Consider the following 15,482-nt stretch of genomic DNA (forward strand, 5'->3'; position numbering starts at 1 on the left):
TTGTTCATTTTAAATTTAGTAGAGTTTTAGATAGTCTTTTTTTTTTCAAGTTAACAAACTGTAACTGTGTTCCCAAAGATACATTTTTTTTCATAAACATCCATCATACACTGTAACCAAAAAAAGCAGTGTACATGAAATAAGGGAAAATAAATTAAAAATCCATAGCATAGGTAAGGAGGCTCTAGTCTGGAGCACAGCTGAGTTTCCAGCCGTATAATGAGGCTCGAAAGTTTCTTTTATAAGAATGCCTGCTAGCAAAGGTTCCAGCCAGGTGGCTGGTTGGTCTGTAAGTCCGTCTTGAGTACTTGAAACAGTTCTGTGTCTGTTTTTCTTTTTTTTTTCCTTAGCGTTTAGAATAGCCATCATTGTCCTGCAATAGGCAGAGCTATCATGTCCAGGAAAAGTGAGGGAGGGAACCACAGAGGCAGAGGGAGATCCAAATACAGCATTCAAAGATAACTGGTCCAGGGGCTTCCCTGGTGGCACAGTGGTTGAGAGTCTGCCTGCCGATGCAGGGGATGGGGGTTCGTGCCCTGGTCCGGGAGGGTCCCACATGCTGCGGAGCGGCCAGGCCCGTGAGCCATGGCTGCTGAGCCTGCGCGTCCGGAGCCTGTGCTCCGCAACGGGAGAGGCCACAACAGTGAGAGGCCCGCGTATCGCAAAAAAAGAAAAAAAAAAGGTAATTGGTCCAGTGATGCCTAGGGAAGGAGGAAGGGGATGGCACTCCCGGGTTAGCCATCTTCCTTCGGGGGTGTGTACCAGCCGTTTTTTTCATGGATCTGCACCAAGGACTTGTAGGCCTGCTGTGCTCTTGTCGGGCTGTATTGAGATTTGTTGACTCCAAACTGCACTCGTGCTTTTTCCTTCACCCGTGTGGCACTGATCTGCATGATCACTGACTCTATTGAGTAGGCACTGCTCCAGTCCTGCTTGGTGAGAAGTTCCATGCAGATGGCACCTCTGCCCAGAACATACCCTCGGAGAGGACTGGAGACACAACCCTGACAAACGGCACGTCAAAGGGAAAGTTATCTGTAAAAGAAGAGTTAAGTAGGATGAAGTCGGCTCCTTTCTCTGAGGATCTGGAGATGGTTGTGCAAAAAGCACTGTCCTGGTCAACTTTGAGGAGTTTGACATTCCAATCATACAGGCTGTCATTCACAAGTTCGACGGTATAGTTTCTGCCTTTGAAACTCAGTGATCAGTATATATCCCTGAGCTCCTTCATCACCTGGTCAGTAGCCTGCGCTGAGCCAGACACTGCACCATTTAAGTAATCTTGCCTCTGGTTCTTTTTAATTTTCTCTGGTATGGCCAAGTTTTCTTTTCCAATGCCGTCATCTTCAGATTTCTTGCCCTCAGCTGGCGCTTCTTCTTTCATTTATTTCATAGTGATCTAGGTCTTCTGTGTCCTCAGGCATCTCTTCATCTTCACCTTCCGAAGATACATCTTCCTGTGTACACTGCTCTTCTGGCAAGGGCTGATCCAGCATCTCCACATCTGGATGCTGAAAGAGGTTACAGAGTTTACACAGGTCGGAGATGATCCTCTTCAGATGCTGCAACAGCAGAGTATTCCCTTTCTTTATGTCCACCAGCCTCTCCAAGAGAGCAGCCAAGTTAGGGTCATCGGACTCCGCTGACCAGATGGGGGGCACAGCTGGGTATGACTCCGTGATGTTGCAGTGGACGCAGACGGGATCCCCAGGCACCGACCCCTGTGGGGAGAAATGCAGCCCGGGCGCGGCCCTCGTCCCGGCCCCTCGGGCCTCAGCCAGCGGGAACTCGCATCTCAGCTGGTCCAGGAAGGCGCTGGCAATGCGGAAGCGCTCGTGGCCGCGGGGGAGAAGGAACTGGAGCAGTTTCAGCTCCCCACTCAGGCAGGGCCCCCGCTCTGGGCCCCGCCCCCATCCCGGGACTGTCTCCCTCCCCCCTGCCCCCCCAGCTGCTGCCCCGGCCCCGGCTGCTGCTGCGGCCCCAGGGCCGGCGGGCGGGAGCCTCCGGCCTCCGCTCCAGGCTCCGCTGTCGCCCCTGCCGTCCACACTTTCTGATCCCCCCTTCGACAAGACGGCGCCACCGCCACCTCCGGGACAGGCCCCCCTCCGCTCGCAGGCCGCCCCCAGCCGCCGGAAGCCAGGCGCCCCTCCTCCTCGGTAGCCCCGCCTCCCTTAGATAGTCTCCTATACTTCCTGTGAAGTTTGGAAGATTATAAATTTAGATTGAACTGGTAAAATATTTTGGCCTGCAGGAAAAATATTATAATTCTATTATATCTTTGAAATGTTAATTTTACATTGGGATTTGGATAAACTATAATTATGTCAAAATGATACTCACTTTTACAAGAAAATTATATGAATAGAAGACTTAGACATGTATTTTGCATACGCTTTTATAATTACTCTGTTCCTGTGATAAATTCTTCTTTTTATACACATTACAGAATAACTGAGTGTTTCAGTTCAAATAAAGGAAAATTGTGTTTAAGAAAAATATTTTCTCTGGATAAATGCCCAGAAGTGGGATAACGGGATCATATGGTAGTTCTAAATTTTTTGGGGGGAACCTCCATACTGACTTTCATAGTGGCTGCACCAATTTACATTCCCACCAACCTCATCCTCACCAACACTTGTTATTTCTTGTCTTGTGAGCACATTGTAGGGTATACAGAAGTATAATGCTGTGCACATGAAACTCATATAATGTTATAAATCAGTGTTACCTCAATAAACTAATTTTTAAAAAGACAAAAAAAATATTTTCTCTATTTCCTATCCTTTAAATTGACACCATAGATACTGTATCCTTTACGAAGCTCTCTGTGGTCAGAGACCATTAACTCAATTAAAATTAGATTAAGGAATAAATGGAAATTATCAACACATAAATATCCAGAGCTAGATTAATTTTCAGGTATAGTTGGGTTCAGAGACTGGGCCACCTCCTCAGGATTTGTTTCTTTCTGTTTCTTGACTCTATTTTCAACTTTGTTGGCTTAAGTCTAGGTAGCACTAGATTTCTCCTTGTGTCAGGAAGATGTCGGAAAGCAGCTTAAACTTCCCATTCTTCTAGTAAGAGACTATAAGGAAACAGTGAAATTCTTTTCTGGTAGCTTTTCCAGAAGTCCTGAAATTTATTGTGATTGGCCGAACTAAAATCTTATGTCCATAACTGAATCAAATTACAGTGACCAGAAAAATGCCAAGACTTGGTTTACCCCAGAAACTCCTTCCTAAAGATATGGAATGAAGGTGGATCTTCGATTAAAAATCAGGGAGACAAATGCTGGGGCGGTAAACATGAAACATCCATAGTATAAACATTTCTGGAAAAGCCTTTATTAAGGGAAATAGTAATTTCTGCTGTTAACAAACAAGTTCAAAAATCTCACTGTCTTACAACGACAAATATCTTCTTTGCTTTCAAGTCGTGGGTCAGCTCTGCATTTCTCTAATTAGTTAATCGTCACGTGAGGCATGTTTCTCTAATAGCAAATGGCATGAAAACAAAAAAGGTGAGCAGAGTTATGAAATGCCTTTAAAGGCTTCAGCTTGTGTCTAGGGCCCATCACTTTAATCCACATGCTATTGGACAAACAAGTCATGTGGCTAAACTCAACATCAGTTGAATGAGGAAACATATTCATTAGTGCGAGGTAATGCAAAGTCCTGTGACAAATGGTATGGGGTAATTCGAATACAGGACAGAAGTGAAGAATTAAGAGCAATGAACCTATTTACCAGAGGACGTTTCTAGTGCTCACTTGATGACAAAGTCAGCTGTCAGAAGAATTTTCTCCAATTCACGTCTCTGTAGAGTTTATTATTAAGATCCAAGAAGATAGTGTTCATCAGCATTACATTTCTGTTCAGATTAAATTATACACGAATATCTGTATATAAATTTGTTTTATAACAGATAAGTAACCAAAACAGTAACAAATGTAATTTATTTTTAAATTATTATTGACATTTTCCCATATTACAGTTTTTGAATACCAAACTTTATTGAAATCTTTTTTTTTTTTCCGTACGCGGGCCTCCCACCGCCGCAGTCTCTCCCGCTGCGGAGCACAGGCCCCAGACGCGCAGGCCCAGCGGCCATGGCCCACAGGCCCAGCCGCTCCGCGGCATGCGGGATCCTCCCGGACCAGGGCACGAACCCGCGTCCCCTGCATCAGCAGGCAGACTCCCAACCACTGCGCCACCAGGGAAGCCCTATTGAAATCTTTTATACTAGTTCCGGAAGAATTCTGATGTCAATTTCATGTTTCCAATTAAGATTTTTATACTGTCTTTGGTTTATTCCTGTGGAGTATATTTTCTAAATCCCCACAAAGGAAAGTTAGGTCAAATCACCATTAATTCTGAATATGCTTGTGTTTGGTTAGTGTCGTAACTTTAATATGAGCTAAGTGTATTTTTATGCAGTAATTTGGTAAATCATCTCAGTAGATGATAGGAAATTACCCACCTTTTTTCTGCCTGATGGATGATATGTTCTAGTTGAGTAATTAGGTATTAGTTAGACACAGCTGCAGCTTGTGTTCGACAAGTACTTTTTCAGTCACACATTTATCTCTCTCTTGGTGGATGAATTGGCAACATGCCTCATACGGGTCTTTAATGTACTGTTTTTATGCAGCTATAGGCTGCTGGTCCAAAGGGTATGTATACAGTTTGATATATATGTAATACCATCTTTGAAGAAGAGGACAACTTTTTCTTAAAAATCATACATGGTAATATTGATATATTATTATTTTTTATATAATACAATATTTTTAATCTTTCAATCATCCCTACATAATTCTTTCTTTTAGGCTGTCCTTTCCAACTGTGAGAGTTTAAGGGTTATATTTCATGACTTTGCAGATAACATTTGCCTATGCATAATTAGTATGTCTGAAATGCTGGAGACTATGCCATTGGCTGGAATGCCATTGTGCTACAGTGGTGCTCCTTTGAAGTGGTGTATGTCAACCTGGGCATAACTGAAATTTTGGGCCAGCAGATAATTTGTTGCGGGAGGCTGTCCCGTGCTTTGTGGGATGTTTAACAGCACCCTGGCCTTTACCCACAAGATGTCTGTAGTACTCTGCCCTACCCCAGGTTGTGTCAATCCAGAATGCCTCCAGACATCTCCAAATGTCCCCGGAGGGGCAAAATTGCCCCCACTGAGTGCTACTGCTTTAAAGTAATTTCTAATTAATGGTGACATATATTATAGCAACCTCTCCCTCCTATCTGCCTATCATACTTAAAATTGTTGGCCTGAAAATTGATAAAGGAATGAGGAAGAAAGAGGCTAATATGTCTCATTTAACATAAATCTCTGAATCTGGACAATAGTGAATTACATGTTAGAAAAAATTGTTTACATTCTTTTATTCAGGTTTTTCATGTAGACCTTTATAGGATAGGAAGGTTCTGGTCTACCAGTTTTCTCTTTCCTTTCATTAGAAATGTCTCTCTCCATTGTTATTTGTTGTTATTATTGTTCCCTTAATGGCTATTAATTTAAAAGGTTGCATTTATTCATTTTCTTTGCTGTGCAAAATATTTTAGAATAGATGTTGTAAGCGAATTCCGTTATGTCTATGAAAACTTACTCTGAGTAGGTGGTTTCTGTAAATTAGGAGGGTCTGGGGAGTAAGATTTTTTTACATTTGCAGAGAGAATGATTTGGGGTTAATTGAACATAGTTATTAAACAGTCTCACTCCTTCAGTGTGCATGTTGACATGGATAACAGATGAGGTTTCATCTCATTTCTCTGCAAGAATATTTTGCCTTCTAAGTTCACGATTTTTGGAATCTAAAACAATTTCATGAGGCTTGAATTCTGGGCTCTCGAACTTAAATTCTAGGGAAAATCCAATCTAGCAGAAAGAACATGGGTTTTGATTAAACAGAACTGGATTCCAGTTCCAACCCCTAAGTACTTGCTGTGCAACTTTGGCTAAGTTACTCAAAATCTCTGAAACTGTTTCCTCCTCAGTGAATGGAGATAATACATTTTATTGCTGAGACTGGGGCAGGAATGAGTTGGTGGTGGGAAGGTGACTGCATTTATTCTCTCCATTTTCTTTTATCCTATTCTTTATATTTAGCATCAACTGTTTTACTGAAAACTCCTCTCACAGAGTCTCCCAAAACCTACTTGCTGATAAATCCAAAGGACTCCTGGTAGTCCTATTTTTAATCAACTGCTCTTTTGCTTTAAAAAAAGGACTGGCAAACATTTTCTGTAAAGAGCCAGATAGTAAATATTATTGACTTTATGAGATAATGTCTGTCTCAATTACTCAACGTGGTCATCATATGTAAAAGTGGCCATAGACAGTGTATTAATGAGTCGACTTGGCTGTGCTCCAATAATACTTTATTTATAGTAGTAGGCTGCGGGCTGGACTTGTCTCACAGGTGTAGTTTGATGATCCCTACTCTAAGCTCCTCATTGGCTTCTATTTCACTTTATATCCTCTAGTTTTCTGGCTACAAAGGATTCGTCTCGTCATTGATAACTCCTCCTCTATCTCCTTCACTGGGTTTTCTTTTCTTGCTCACATATTAATTGTTTAAGATAGTGCCGGTTGGGAAGAGGAAGCAGATGTGAATCAAAATGAGACCATCATTTTCTCTCTCAAGCCTTTATCCTCTGTGTGAAGGCCAAATCTCAGAGGCATATAAGGCTCTTTATTATTTAATTTCTGCTCAACTTTGCATCTTCTTCTCCTTAAATTCCTCAAAGCTGTTACCCTCCCAAGCTATTTACATTTTCTCAGTTTGCCTGGTGCTCCCTCTTATCCCTGAGCTCGGCACATATGACTTTTTCCTCTCGAAAGACTTTTTCTTTATCTTTTTTTTTTTTTCCTGGATGGAGAAAGTTCATTCTTTATACTCTACCTTAATTGGCTTCTGCTCTCAGCAGATTTCTTTAAATCTCCACCCAAGACTGGATTAGAGCTTTTTCTACATGATTTCTTTGAGTGTATTTTAAATTATCTAGAAATAAAACTTTAATGAAAATATCAACGTAGTCTGTTCCATAATAGAGTTATGGTTGGATTGCTACGGGACTGCACAGAAAGGGTACTATCCCTATTCTTGGAGACAAAACTGCCAGGGAAGGCATAAGTGGAAAGTGATTTTTGAGTTGGGTCTCGACACAGAGGACCAGGGGAGGAAGGTTCTGCCAAGCTGATGGAATGTCAGAATTCAAGACTGTGGGGCACTGGGCAGTTCATGGGACAGTTCATATTCTGGACGACATTCTATGATTCACGTCTGTTCTCTGCAGTAAAGCTTCACTTAGATAACTGATGCTCAGTAAATGTGCATGGTGAGATGACAAATTTATTGTTAGAAGTTACAAGTTAGGCTAATTTTTTTTAAGGTAGGCATTTACTTTTGATTGATCTTAATACATTCATCAATTAAGATAATTTAAAATGCACTGACCTTTAATCACAATACTCTAGGTGAGCTTTCACAGATGTATGTATGACTAATTCATCTCCCCTCCACCCATTCATCTCCCCTCCATCAAAACCCAGCATAGTGCACAGAGAAGGTCTTCATAAATATTTGTTGAATGAAAGAAAAACGCTGAATGTTGCAAGGAGGTGGCACCAGATAGACGACAAAGAGTAAACAATTTGCCAAACTCAAGAATGCACATATGCAAGGCATAAAATAGATCTTGGTACTACTTGTTTATAACAAAATAATTACCTTTTAATCATAAAATGTAAAAGCAACTAGAATATTAAGCAAAGGAGAAATACAATAAAGAAAAATGCTTATGAAAATTCTAAACTCTGAGTTGAGATTTATAATAAACTTCCATTTTAACTAAGGCAGTCCAGTGATATTCATCATTTTCTCTTGACGTTCATTCATTCATGCATTCCAAAAATATCTACAGAATACTACTTATGCGAAGGCACTACTATAGGCTCTCATTACCCTTATTAAATTCTGAAATCTTGGTATTAGCTATGTGTATATTTACACACACATACACAATTATGGATACACACATGTGTACATATACATGCATTCAGTTTAACTAAAAAGCTGGCTATTCAGGATGAAATTGTTTCTCAACACCTGCAATTACCATGTCTCCTGTACTGTACATTCCTTGACTACTTCTGGCAAAATGGCCTTATATTTCACGCTAAGTTCTTCTAAAAGCTCTTCATGAAGTTATTTATGCTGGGAATAAAGTTTATGAGAGAAAATAGCATTAAAAAAATAATTCTTATTGCAATGTGACCAAAATCCAGGAAAAGGCAAAAAGAGGGAAGCTGGATTTTCTTACAGACCCCCTTCTACTTATTCTCTGAATTGGAATTAAGAGATATAACTTATGGAGAACATACACCATTGAACAGGTGCCTAGGGAGTTAGAGCCAAATTCTTGTTTCAATGGGTGAACAGTCAGTCGCTGCCATATGGGCAGAACACGGTTTCTTCTCAGATGTCTCCTAGGTATTTTGTGCCCTATCAACTGTGGCTACATCCACTCCATTTCTAGGCCCAAAATATTAAATATAGTTCAAGTATCTTATGCTGTATTTTCCAAAAGAATGTTTTGATAAAACAATGCATATCATATATATTCATAACCCATTAAAGAGTTCATCACAGACTAATTAGTTGCTCATTTAATATTTGCTGAGATCAAAAGAATGCATTATAACTCTATCAATGTAAAAGATTTGTCAAAGTCCACAAATGAAGCAGGAAGTTATCACTCTTTACAGACATATACAATAACATCTGACTGTTGACAACTTCTTGATAATTCACAGATCACTCATGCTCAGGAAATAATAAGGGAGTACACACAGTATGATTTGATTTGGGGTGATTAAAAAATGAGGATGTTCTATCCTAGGATAGATGTAGTAGTAGAACTCGGTGTCTAATTTCAAGTAATTCTGCCAGCTAGCTGTAATCCCTCTGAATATAGGAATAATAATAATTTCCTCAAAAGTTTTTAGTGAAATTTAAGTGAAACAGTGCAGGTAATGTGTTTGATTCAATACTTACCACATCATAGAATCTTATATAAGAGAAATACTAAGATGAGATCATGAAATCAAAATAAAATAATAAAAATAGTGTTCATCTGTAAATGTTTGTACTACAGTTTCCTGTGCTTTTAATAATTTTCTATAAAATAAATTTGTGCTAATCATTGTCAGGTTTTCAGTGTTCTGATACTCCAGGGATGTAATAGTAACCATATAATTTGAGAAAAGATAACAATATTGGTTGTAGCCTTTTCTGTAATTCTCAATGGCTATTTCTTTCTTTGCATCAATCTTGGGACCCATGAAGAGTGGGAATAAGGAACAAATAAAATCTTTAAAAATGTTGTCAGCTTGAAGGTTCTCCTTTTTCTATATTATTCCTTCAACACCCTAAGTGATCAGTGCTGGGGAAGAGGTCATCATCTGACTAGGAAAATGAATTATTTTTATAAGTGTGGGGATAAAATCACTTAAATTAAGTTATATAGAGAATGATAAAAGAAATTCCTTGAATATATGAATATTTACTATACATTTTTCTTTGAGCCCTTCTCTTTTCTATTCTTATTTTTTAAAGAAATGGTAAACAATCATTTTATGTTCTCCTTCTTGTTCTAATTTTCCTTAACCTTTCCCAATTCTCATTTTCTCATTTCCAACCACCCCATCACCATAAGCACCAAAAAAGAAAAAAAAGGAAGTCAGACTTTGTTATCATTGTCCCAGAAGGGAATTACTTATCACAATTTCTTTTCTTTCTATTCCACAGCTAGTTATTTAAAATTTCTGTTGGAACCAGAGAGATTACTTTATTCTAGGATTTCCCCTAAGACAGAAACCCTGGTAACCATAGCAGCATTGCCATCCAATCTCTTGAATCCACAACAAAATGCGGCTAGAAATGCTTAGCGGAGTCTCCCAAGGCAAACATTGCTATGATGAGTGACAAACTGAAACAGTAGGAGCTGCTCCTGTTGCCATGGAAACAGGCCTTTCCATCTGAGAGGTTCCATCCCAGGATTCACAATCTAAAGCTTTGTAAAGGTATGCTGGTCTTCACTCCCCTACTGGTTAGCACTTACCACCAGACTAACACTGCTGAGATGACTGACATGGAAAAATAAGGGCTATCCCTCATTGCCACAGTAACCCAGGTTTCCAGTAATTTGCCTTAATGGAAAGTTGAAAGAGCTTTGTAGCAGATGTCTACAGTAGCTAAATCAAATGACAGTTAAAGAGAACAAATTGTGATTTAAGTTCCTTAAAAGTTAAATGCACACCTTTTGGGGTATCACTGGGGCTGTGTTTTCTAAAAAAATATATACTCCACCATGCTTTTAAGGAATCACAATTTACATCATGAGGCACTGGAACAAAATATGTTTTATCCACTTGCAAAAATGTTTATAGAGAATACAAAGTTCTCTGAATATAAATAGAAAGCACTAAGTTATTAAACACTTTTTCTTTGGGAGTCCTTCAACAGAAAGGACTCTGTTGAACAACAAAGGACAGAAATCTCATTGAATTAACTGGCATATTTATGACTAATCATATATCCTAATGGCATTTTTTAGCAAATGGCTAGTCAAAATATTAGATTTGGAAAGTTATGATGAGCTGATAATCCATTACCATTACTAGGGGATTACCATTACCATTTAGATCCAAGTTACTAGGCTTTTTCCAACGTAACTGGATTGTCAAAGTGTACATATAGTCAGATGTGCATGAAAATTATAGCTTAATTATTTTATGCAACTGACCTAAACATTGTCACAGACTCTTATCCTTCTAGGCAGTGAGGAGACACATGTTGTTTATCAGCAATATTTCAGCATCTTCCAGCTTTAACAGCACCTTTCAGTTTTAAGTAGACCCTCTATGTTAAATATTTAGTCAGGTTAGAAGTCAAGGTTCTATCAGGGCTGCCTCACCTTTCCCCTTCAGTCTTCCCCCAGGTGGCATCTGGACGTAAGTGACAGGTCTTCACTATGTTTCATGGAGTAAGAGCTGTCTGAGGTTTTACCTGCTACTACTGGTCTGCTCTCCAGGGCGACAGATCTGGTACTCGTGTTTTCACTGGTGGTGTCTGCTGAGGTACAGTTAGTTGAGCTTTATTCCAGGACAGCCAGCTCTTTCTGCTACTATAGTCTATGGCTGGTGACCTTGGGGTCTGGTTTCTTAGCTAAGGCTTGATGATTTAGCCCCACCTCAGTAACTGCTGGTGTTACAGATCCACCCTGAAGGTGGCTGTGACTGCCTCCGAGCTTCATCCTTAATGACCAACCTTCTTGTTCTCGGCTACAAGGCCACTCTGGCCACACTGTTCCTAACAGTGATTCTCTTTTGGTAGTTCCCCCAGCAAGATTTTTAATTCATTATCTCACTATTATTAATTTGTGATCCATATCACATACTTCTAACATTTTGTTTATCTTTACATTGTTTCTAAACTCAAACCCAGTTTTTGTTAAAAAAAAAAAGGGAAATGAAAAAGACATACACACAGACAAAAGTTAGCTGAAGTTTACACAGCTTATATCCATTGAACAAGGTAACTTTTGCAATGCCTTTCAGGCTCTGTATGATCTATTCATCAATACTTTTACCTATAGGAATAGGATGCTGCAGTTAACTTTGAAATAAAAGACTACTTCTATTTCAAGTAGAAAGAAGATGAATAACTTAAACTGGGCCAATCATATTTTTTCCAAAGGTGCCCTTATTTATCAATCAGAAGCAAAAGGAAGAACGGGTGGTTTCTCAGAGAAAAAAAATAGAGATCAAATAATTCCTGTTTTCCAGATACTTTTCTCTTCCTTGTTACCATCCTTCTCTGAGGCCTTGCTACATCCTCACCCTTGGAAAATACAAAACACTTTGATTCTTCATAATGAATTCCCATTATATCTCTATAAGCTAGCTCAAGTTGATTTCTAGAATATTTAATTAAAGAGTTATGATGAACACATCTGTGGGGTTTATTTCTTTCATGGCCAAATTACCTCGCTGAAAATGAAATGGAAATTTTGGCCTTTATTTTGGATTCTATACAAGAACAATGGCTCTAAGAATTTAAGGAAGGATAATCTCCATTTGTAATTCAAAGGTGTGACAACGGTTCCAGCGGTGAGTAGAATCTTTCTGTGTTCTTCATCTGAGTCTCCATATTGTCTGCTTTATATTACCATATTGAGTAATTCAACCAGTTACTGCAGGTACAGCAAAAAAGAAAATCTATTTCTGTTGGCTGATGTTTGAACATTTCCTACCTGTCCTTAATATGGGTATGCTGGTGAACATTTTGCTTTAACTACTGCTGGAATTTTTTAAAAAGCAAAACAGTATTATTATAATTTTTTTATTCTTAATGTAGTCTTAGCAATGATTTCCTGCTGTCTTGGATGGTGATACCTAATAGCTTTTCCTACCTACATCCGTTTCACTTTCTTCCAGTTGCTGCAACTCTATTTTCCTTTAGGGAACTGTTCCTCATTTCTTACAGCCTTGGTGAGACTGATAATCCAGGTACTCTAGCTTGATCTGAGAAAGTCTATCAGCTCCTCTCCTTCTCTAGATCCTGATGTAGTTACTGGACTTTCTGAGCCCAGGTTGTGCTAACTTTCCTTCAAAATTTGCTACTTTCCATTTATTTGTGTCATCTTCAATTTCTTTCATCCATGTCTTATAGTTTTCAGAGTACAGGTCTGTCACCTCCTTGGTTAAATTTATTCCTAGGTATTTTATTCTTTTTGATGCAATTTTAAGTGGAACTCTTAATTTCTTTTTCTAATAGTTCATTAGTAGTATATAGAAAGACAACAGATTTCTATATATTGTATCCTAAAACTTTTCTGAATGCATTTATTAGTTCTAATAGGTTTTATGGGATTTTGGGGTTTCCTATATACAGTACCATATCATCTGTGCATAGTGACAGTTTTACTTTTTCTCTTCCAATTTGGATGCCTCTTCTTTTTTTCTTTTTTCTGATTGCTGTGGCTGGGACTTCCAATACTATGTTGAATAAAAGTGGCGAGAGTGGACATCCTTGTCTTGTTCCTGATCTTAGAGGAAAAGCTTTCAGTTTTTCACTATTGAGTATGATGTTAGCTGTGTGTTTGTCACATATGGCCTTTATTACGTTGAAGGATGTTCCCTCTATATCCACTTTGTTGAGATTTTTTGTATCATAAATGGATGTTGAAGTTTGCAGATGCTTTTTCTGCATCTATTGAGACGACTGTATGATTTATATCCTTAATTTTGTTATGTGGTGTACTGCTTGATTTGCAGATATGGAACTATTCTTGCACTTCTGGAATAAATCCCACTTGATCATGGTGTATGATCCATTTAATGTATTGTTGAATTCACTTTTCTAGTATTTTGTTGAAGATTTTTGTATCTAGGCTCATCAGGCATATTGGCCTATAATGTTCTTTTTTGTAGTGTCTTTATCTGTTTTTTTTTCATTTATTATTATTTTTTAACATCTTTATTGGGGTATAATTGCTTTACAATGGTGTGTTAGTTTCTGCTTTATAACAAAGTCAATCAGTTATACATATACACATGTTCCCATATCTCTTCCCTCTATCTGGTTTTAGCATCAGAGTAATGCTGGTCTGGTAAAATGAGTTTGAAAGCGTTCGTTCCTCTTCACCTTTTTTGCAGCAGTTTGAGAAGGATACGTACCAACTCTCCCTTAAATATTTGGCAGAGCTCATCTGTGAAGCTGTCTGATTATGGACATTCTACTCCTGAGTTTGGTTAGCATCTTTATGAGTATTACTTTGAAGTCTTTATCTATTAAATTGTTTATCTTCCTTTTGTTTAGTTCTTGTTCTGAGGTTTTGTCTTGTTCTTTTTTGATTGTCTTTTGTTTTGTTTTTTTCTTTTGGAAGGTGGTTTGTCTCATTTTGCCTAACTTTCTGCATTTGTTTCTATGTACTAGGTGTTATCCACTACCTCTGTCGGTCTGGAAACAGTGGGCTCATGTAGAACCTGCTCTGTGAGGCCCAGTGGCGCAATACCCTCTGGTCTTTAGAGCCAGGTGCTCCAGGGGTATCTCCTGTGTGGACTGTGTGTGCCCTCCTGTTATGGTTGGGCTGCCATTGCTACATTTGTGCTGGTGGGCAGGGCTGGCCCCCGGCTTAGCTAGCTGTGTGGCTTGGCCTCAACTGCTGTGGATTCCTTGTTGGGCAAGTCTGGCACCCAGCCCAGCTGGCTGAGAGGGCCAGCTATGACTACTGCAGGCACGCTGATGTGTGGGACTGGCCCTTGGCCCAGCTGGCTGTGAGACTTGGCTGAAATTCTTAGGGGCACACTGGCATGCAGGACTGTCCCCACAGGATGGGAGCTGCTGTGGAGGGGTGCCAGTGCTGGTAGAGACGGCCCACCGGGTGAGACAGGCCAGGAGCCATGTTGAAGGGGCAGGCCTGGATGGGCAACTTAGGCAGGTTGGGTCCTTGGGGGAACTCTGGGGTGGGGCACAGGATATTAGCTAAGTTGATGGAGAGTGACAGATATGCACAAAAATCATAATGGCGCCTGCAAGCACTTCCATCTCAAGAGAAAGCTCCATCAGATCCCTGCCTCTCTAGCACACACCCTAAAATTAGTCAAGGAATTTCCTTCTCATATAAACCAGGTGCTTTTCAAGATGCTGCCTCTGCACTGTGAGTATCAGCTAGTGAGTTTGTGCAAGAGTCAAGAGTGGTGTCTCAGTTTCCCACAATCTTCCAGGTCTCCCAGATGCAAGCCCTACTGGTTTTCCAAGCCAGACTTACGGTGGCTCATCTTCCTGATGCAGGTCCCCTGGGCTGAAGAGCCAGACATGGGGCTTGGAGTCCTTGCCTCTTGGGGAGGGGGGACCTCCACGGCTGTGATACCCCTCCTGTTTATGGGTCACTGCACAAGGGGTGTGGGTTCTGGTTAGACCATGCCCAAGCTCATCCTCCCTGTCTTGACATGGACTTTGCTTTATATCCTTAGTTTCAGAAACTCTATTCTGCTAGTCTTCAGGTTGTTCTCAGAAATAGTTGTTGTGTATGTAGTTGTAGTTATCGTGTGTCCATGAGCAGAGGGAGGTGAGCTCAGAATCCTCCTACTCTACCATCTTGATCCAGACTCCACTTTTGTAATATTTTGAAGCAAATCTCAGACATATATATTTCCTTTGTAAATATTTCAGTATACATTTGTCAAAATTAATAAATGTTTCTCTTCTTTAGATATAACTGGAACAACATTATCACATCTAAAAACAAAATGGAGTTTCATTTCTGGTAATGGTGGAATAGCTGATATCAGACCTGCCCTCTTGATGAAATAATTATAAGCTTTGGACAAAACACATTAGGAAAAAAAAAAAAAACAATTGTTTCTAGTCAGATAAATCTAGAGGGTATGCTCCATAGTGAGAG

General features: G+C 39.6%; 1 protein-coding gene across 1 annotated transcript in view; it reads right to left on the bottom strand.

Annotated features, from left to right (window-relative positions):
• Nucleotides 1-734: 734 nt before the first annotated feature.
• LOC114907614 (ubiquitin-conjugating enzyme E2 Q1-like) overlaps nt 735-15,482 on the bottom strand; it is a 72,838-nt gene continuing 58,090 nt past the window's right edge. The window contains 5 exon segments of the mRNA XM_029243328.1: nt 735-982; nt 985-1,384; nt 1,386-1,919; nt 1,922-2,192; nt 5,798-5,886. Coding sequence (XP_029099161.1) covers nt 735-982; nt 985-1,384; nt 1,386-1,919; nt 1,922-2,192; nt 5,798-5,886 — 1,542 coding nt within the window.

This window comes from Monodon monoceros, unplaced genomic scaffold (assembly GCF_005190385.1).
Source record: "Monodon monoceros isolate NGI ecotype Baffin Bay Population unplaced genomic scaffold, NGI_Narwhal_1 Super_Scaffold_3, whole genome shotgun sequence".
NCBI lineage: Eukaryota > Metazoa > Chordata > Mammalia > Artiodactyla > Monodontidae > Monodon > Monodon monoceros.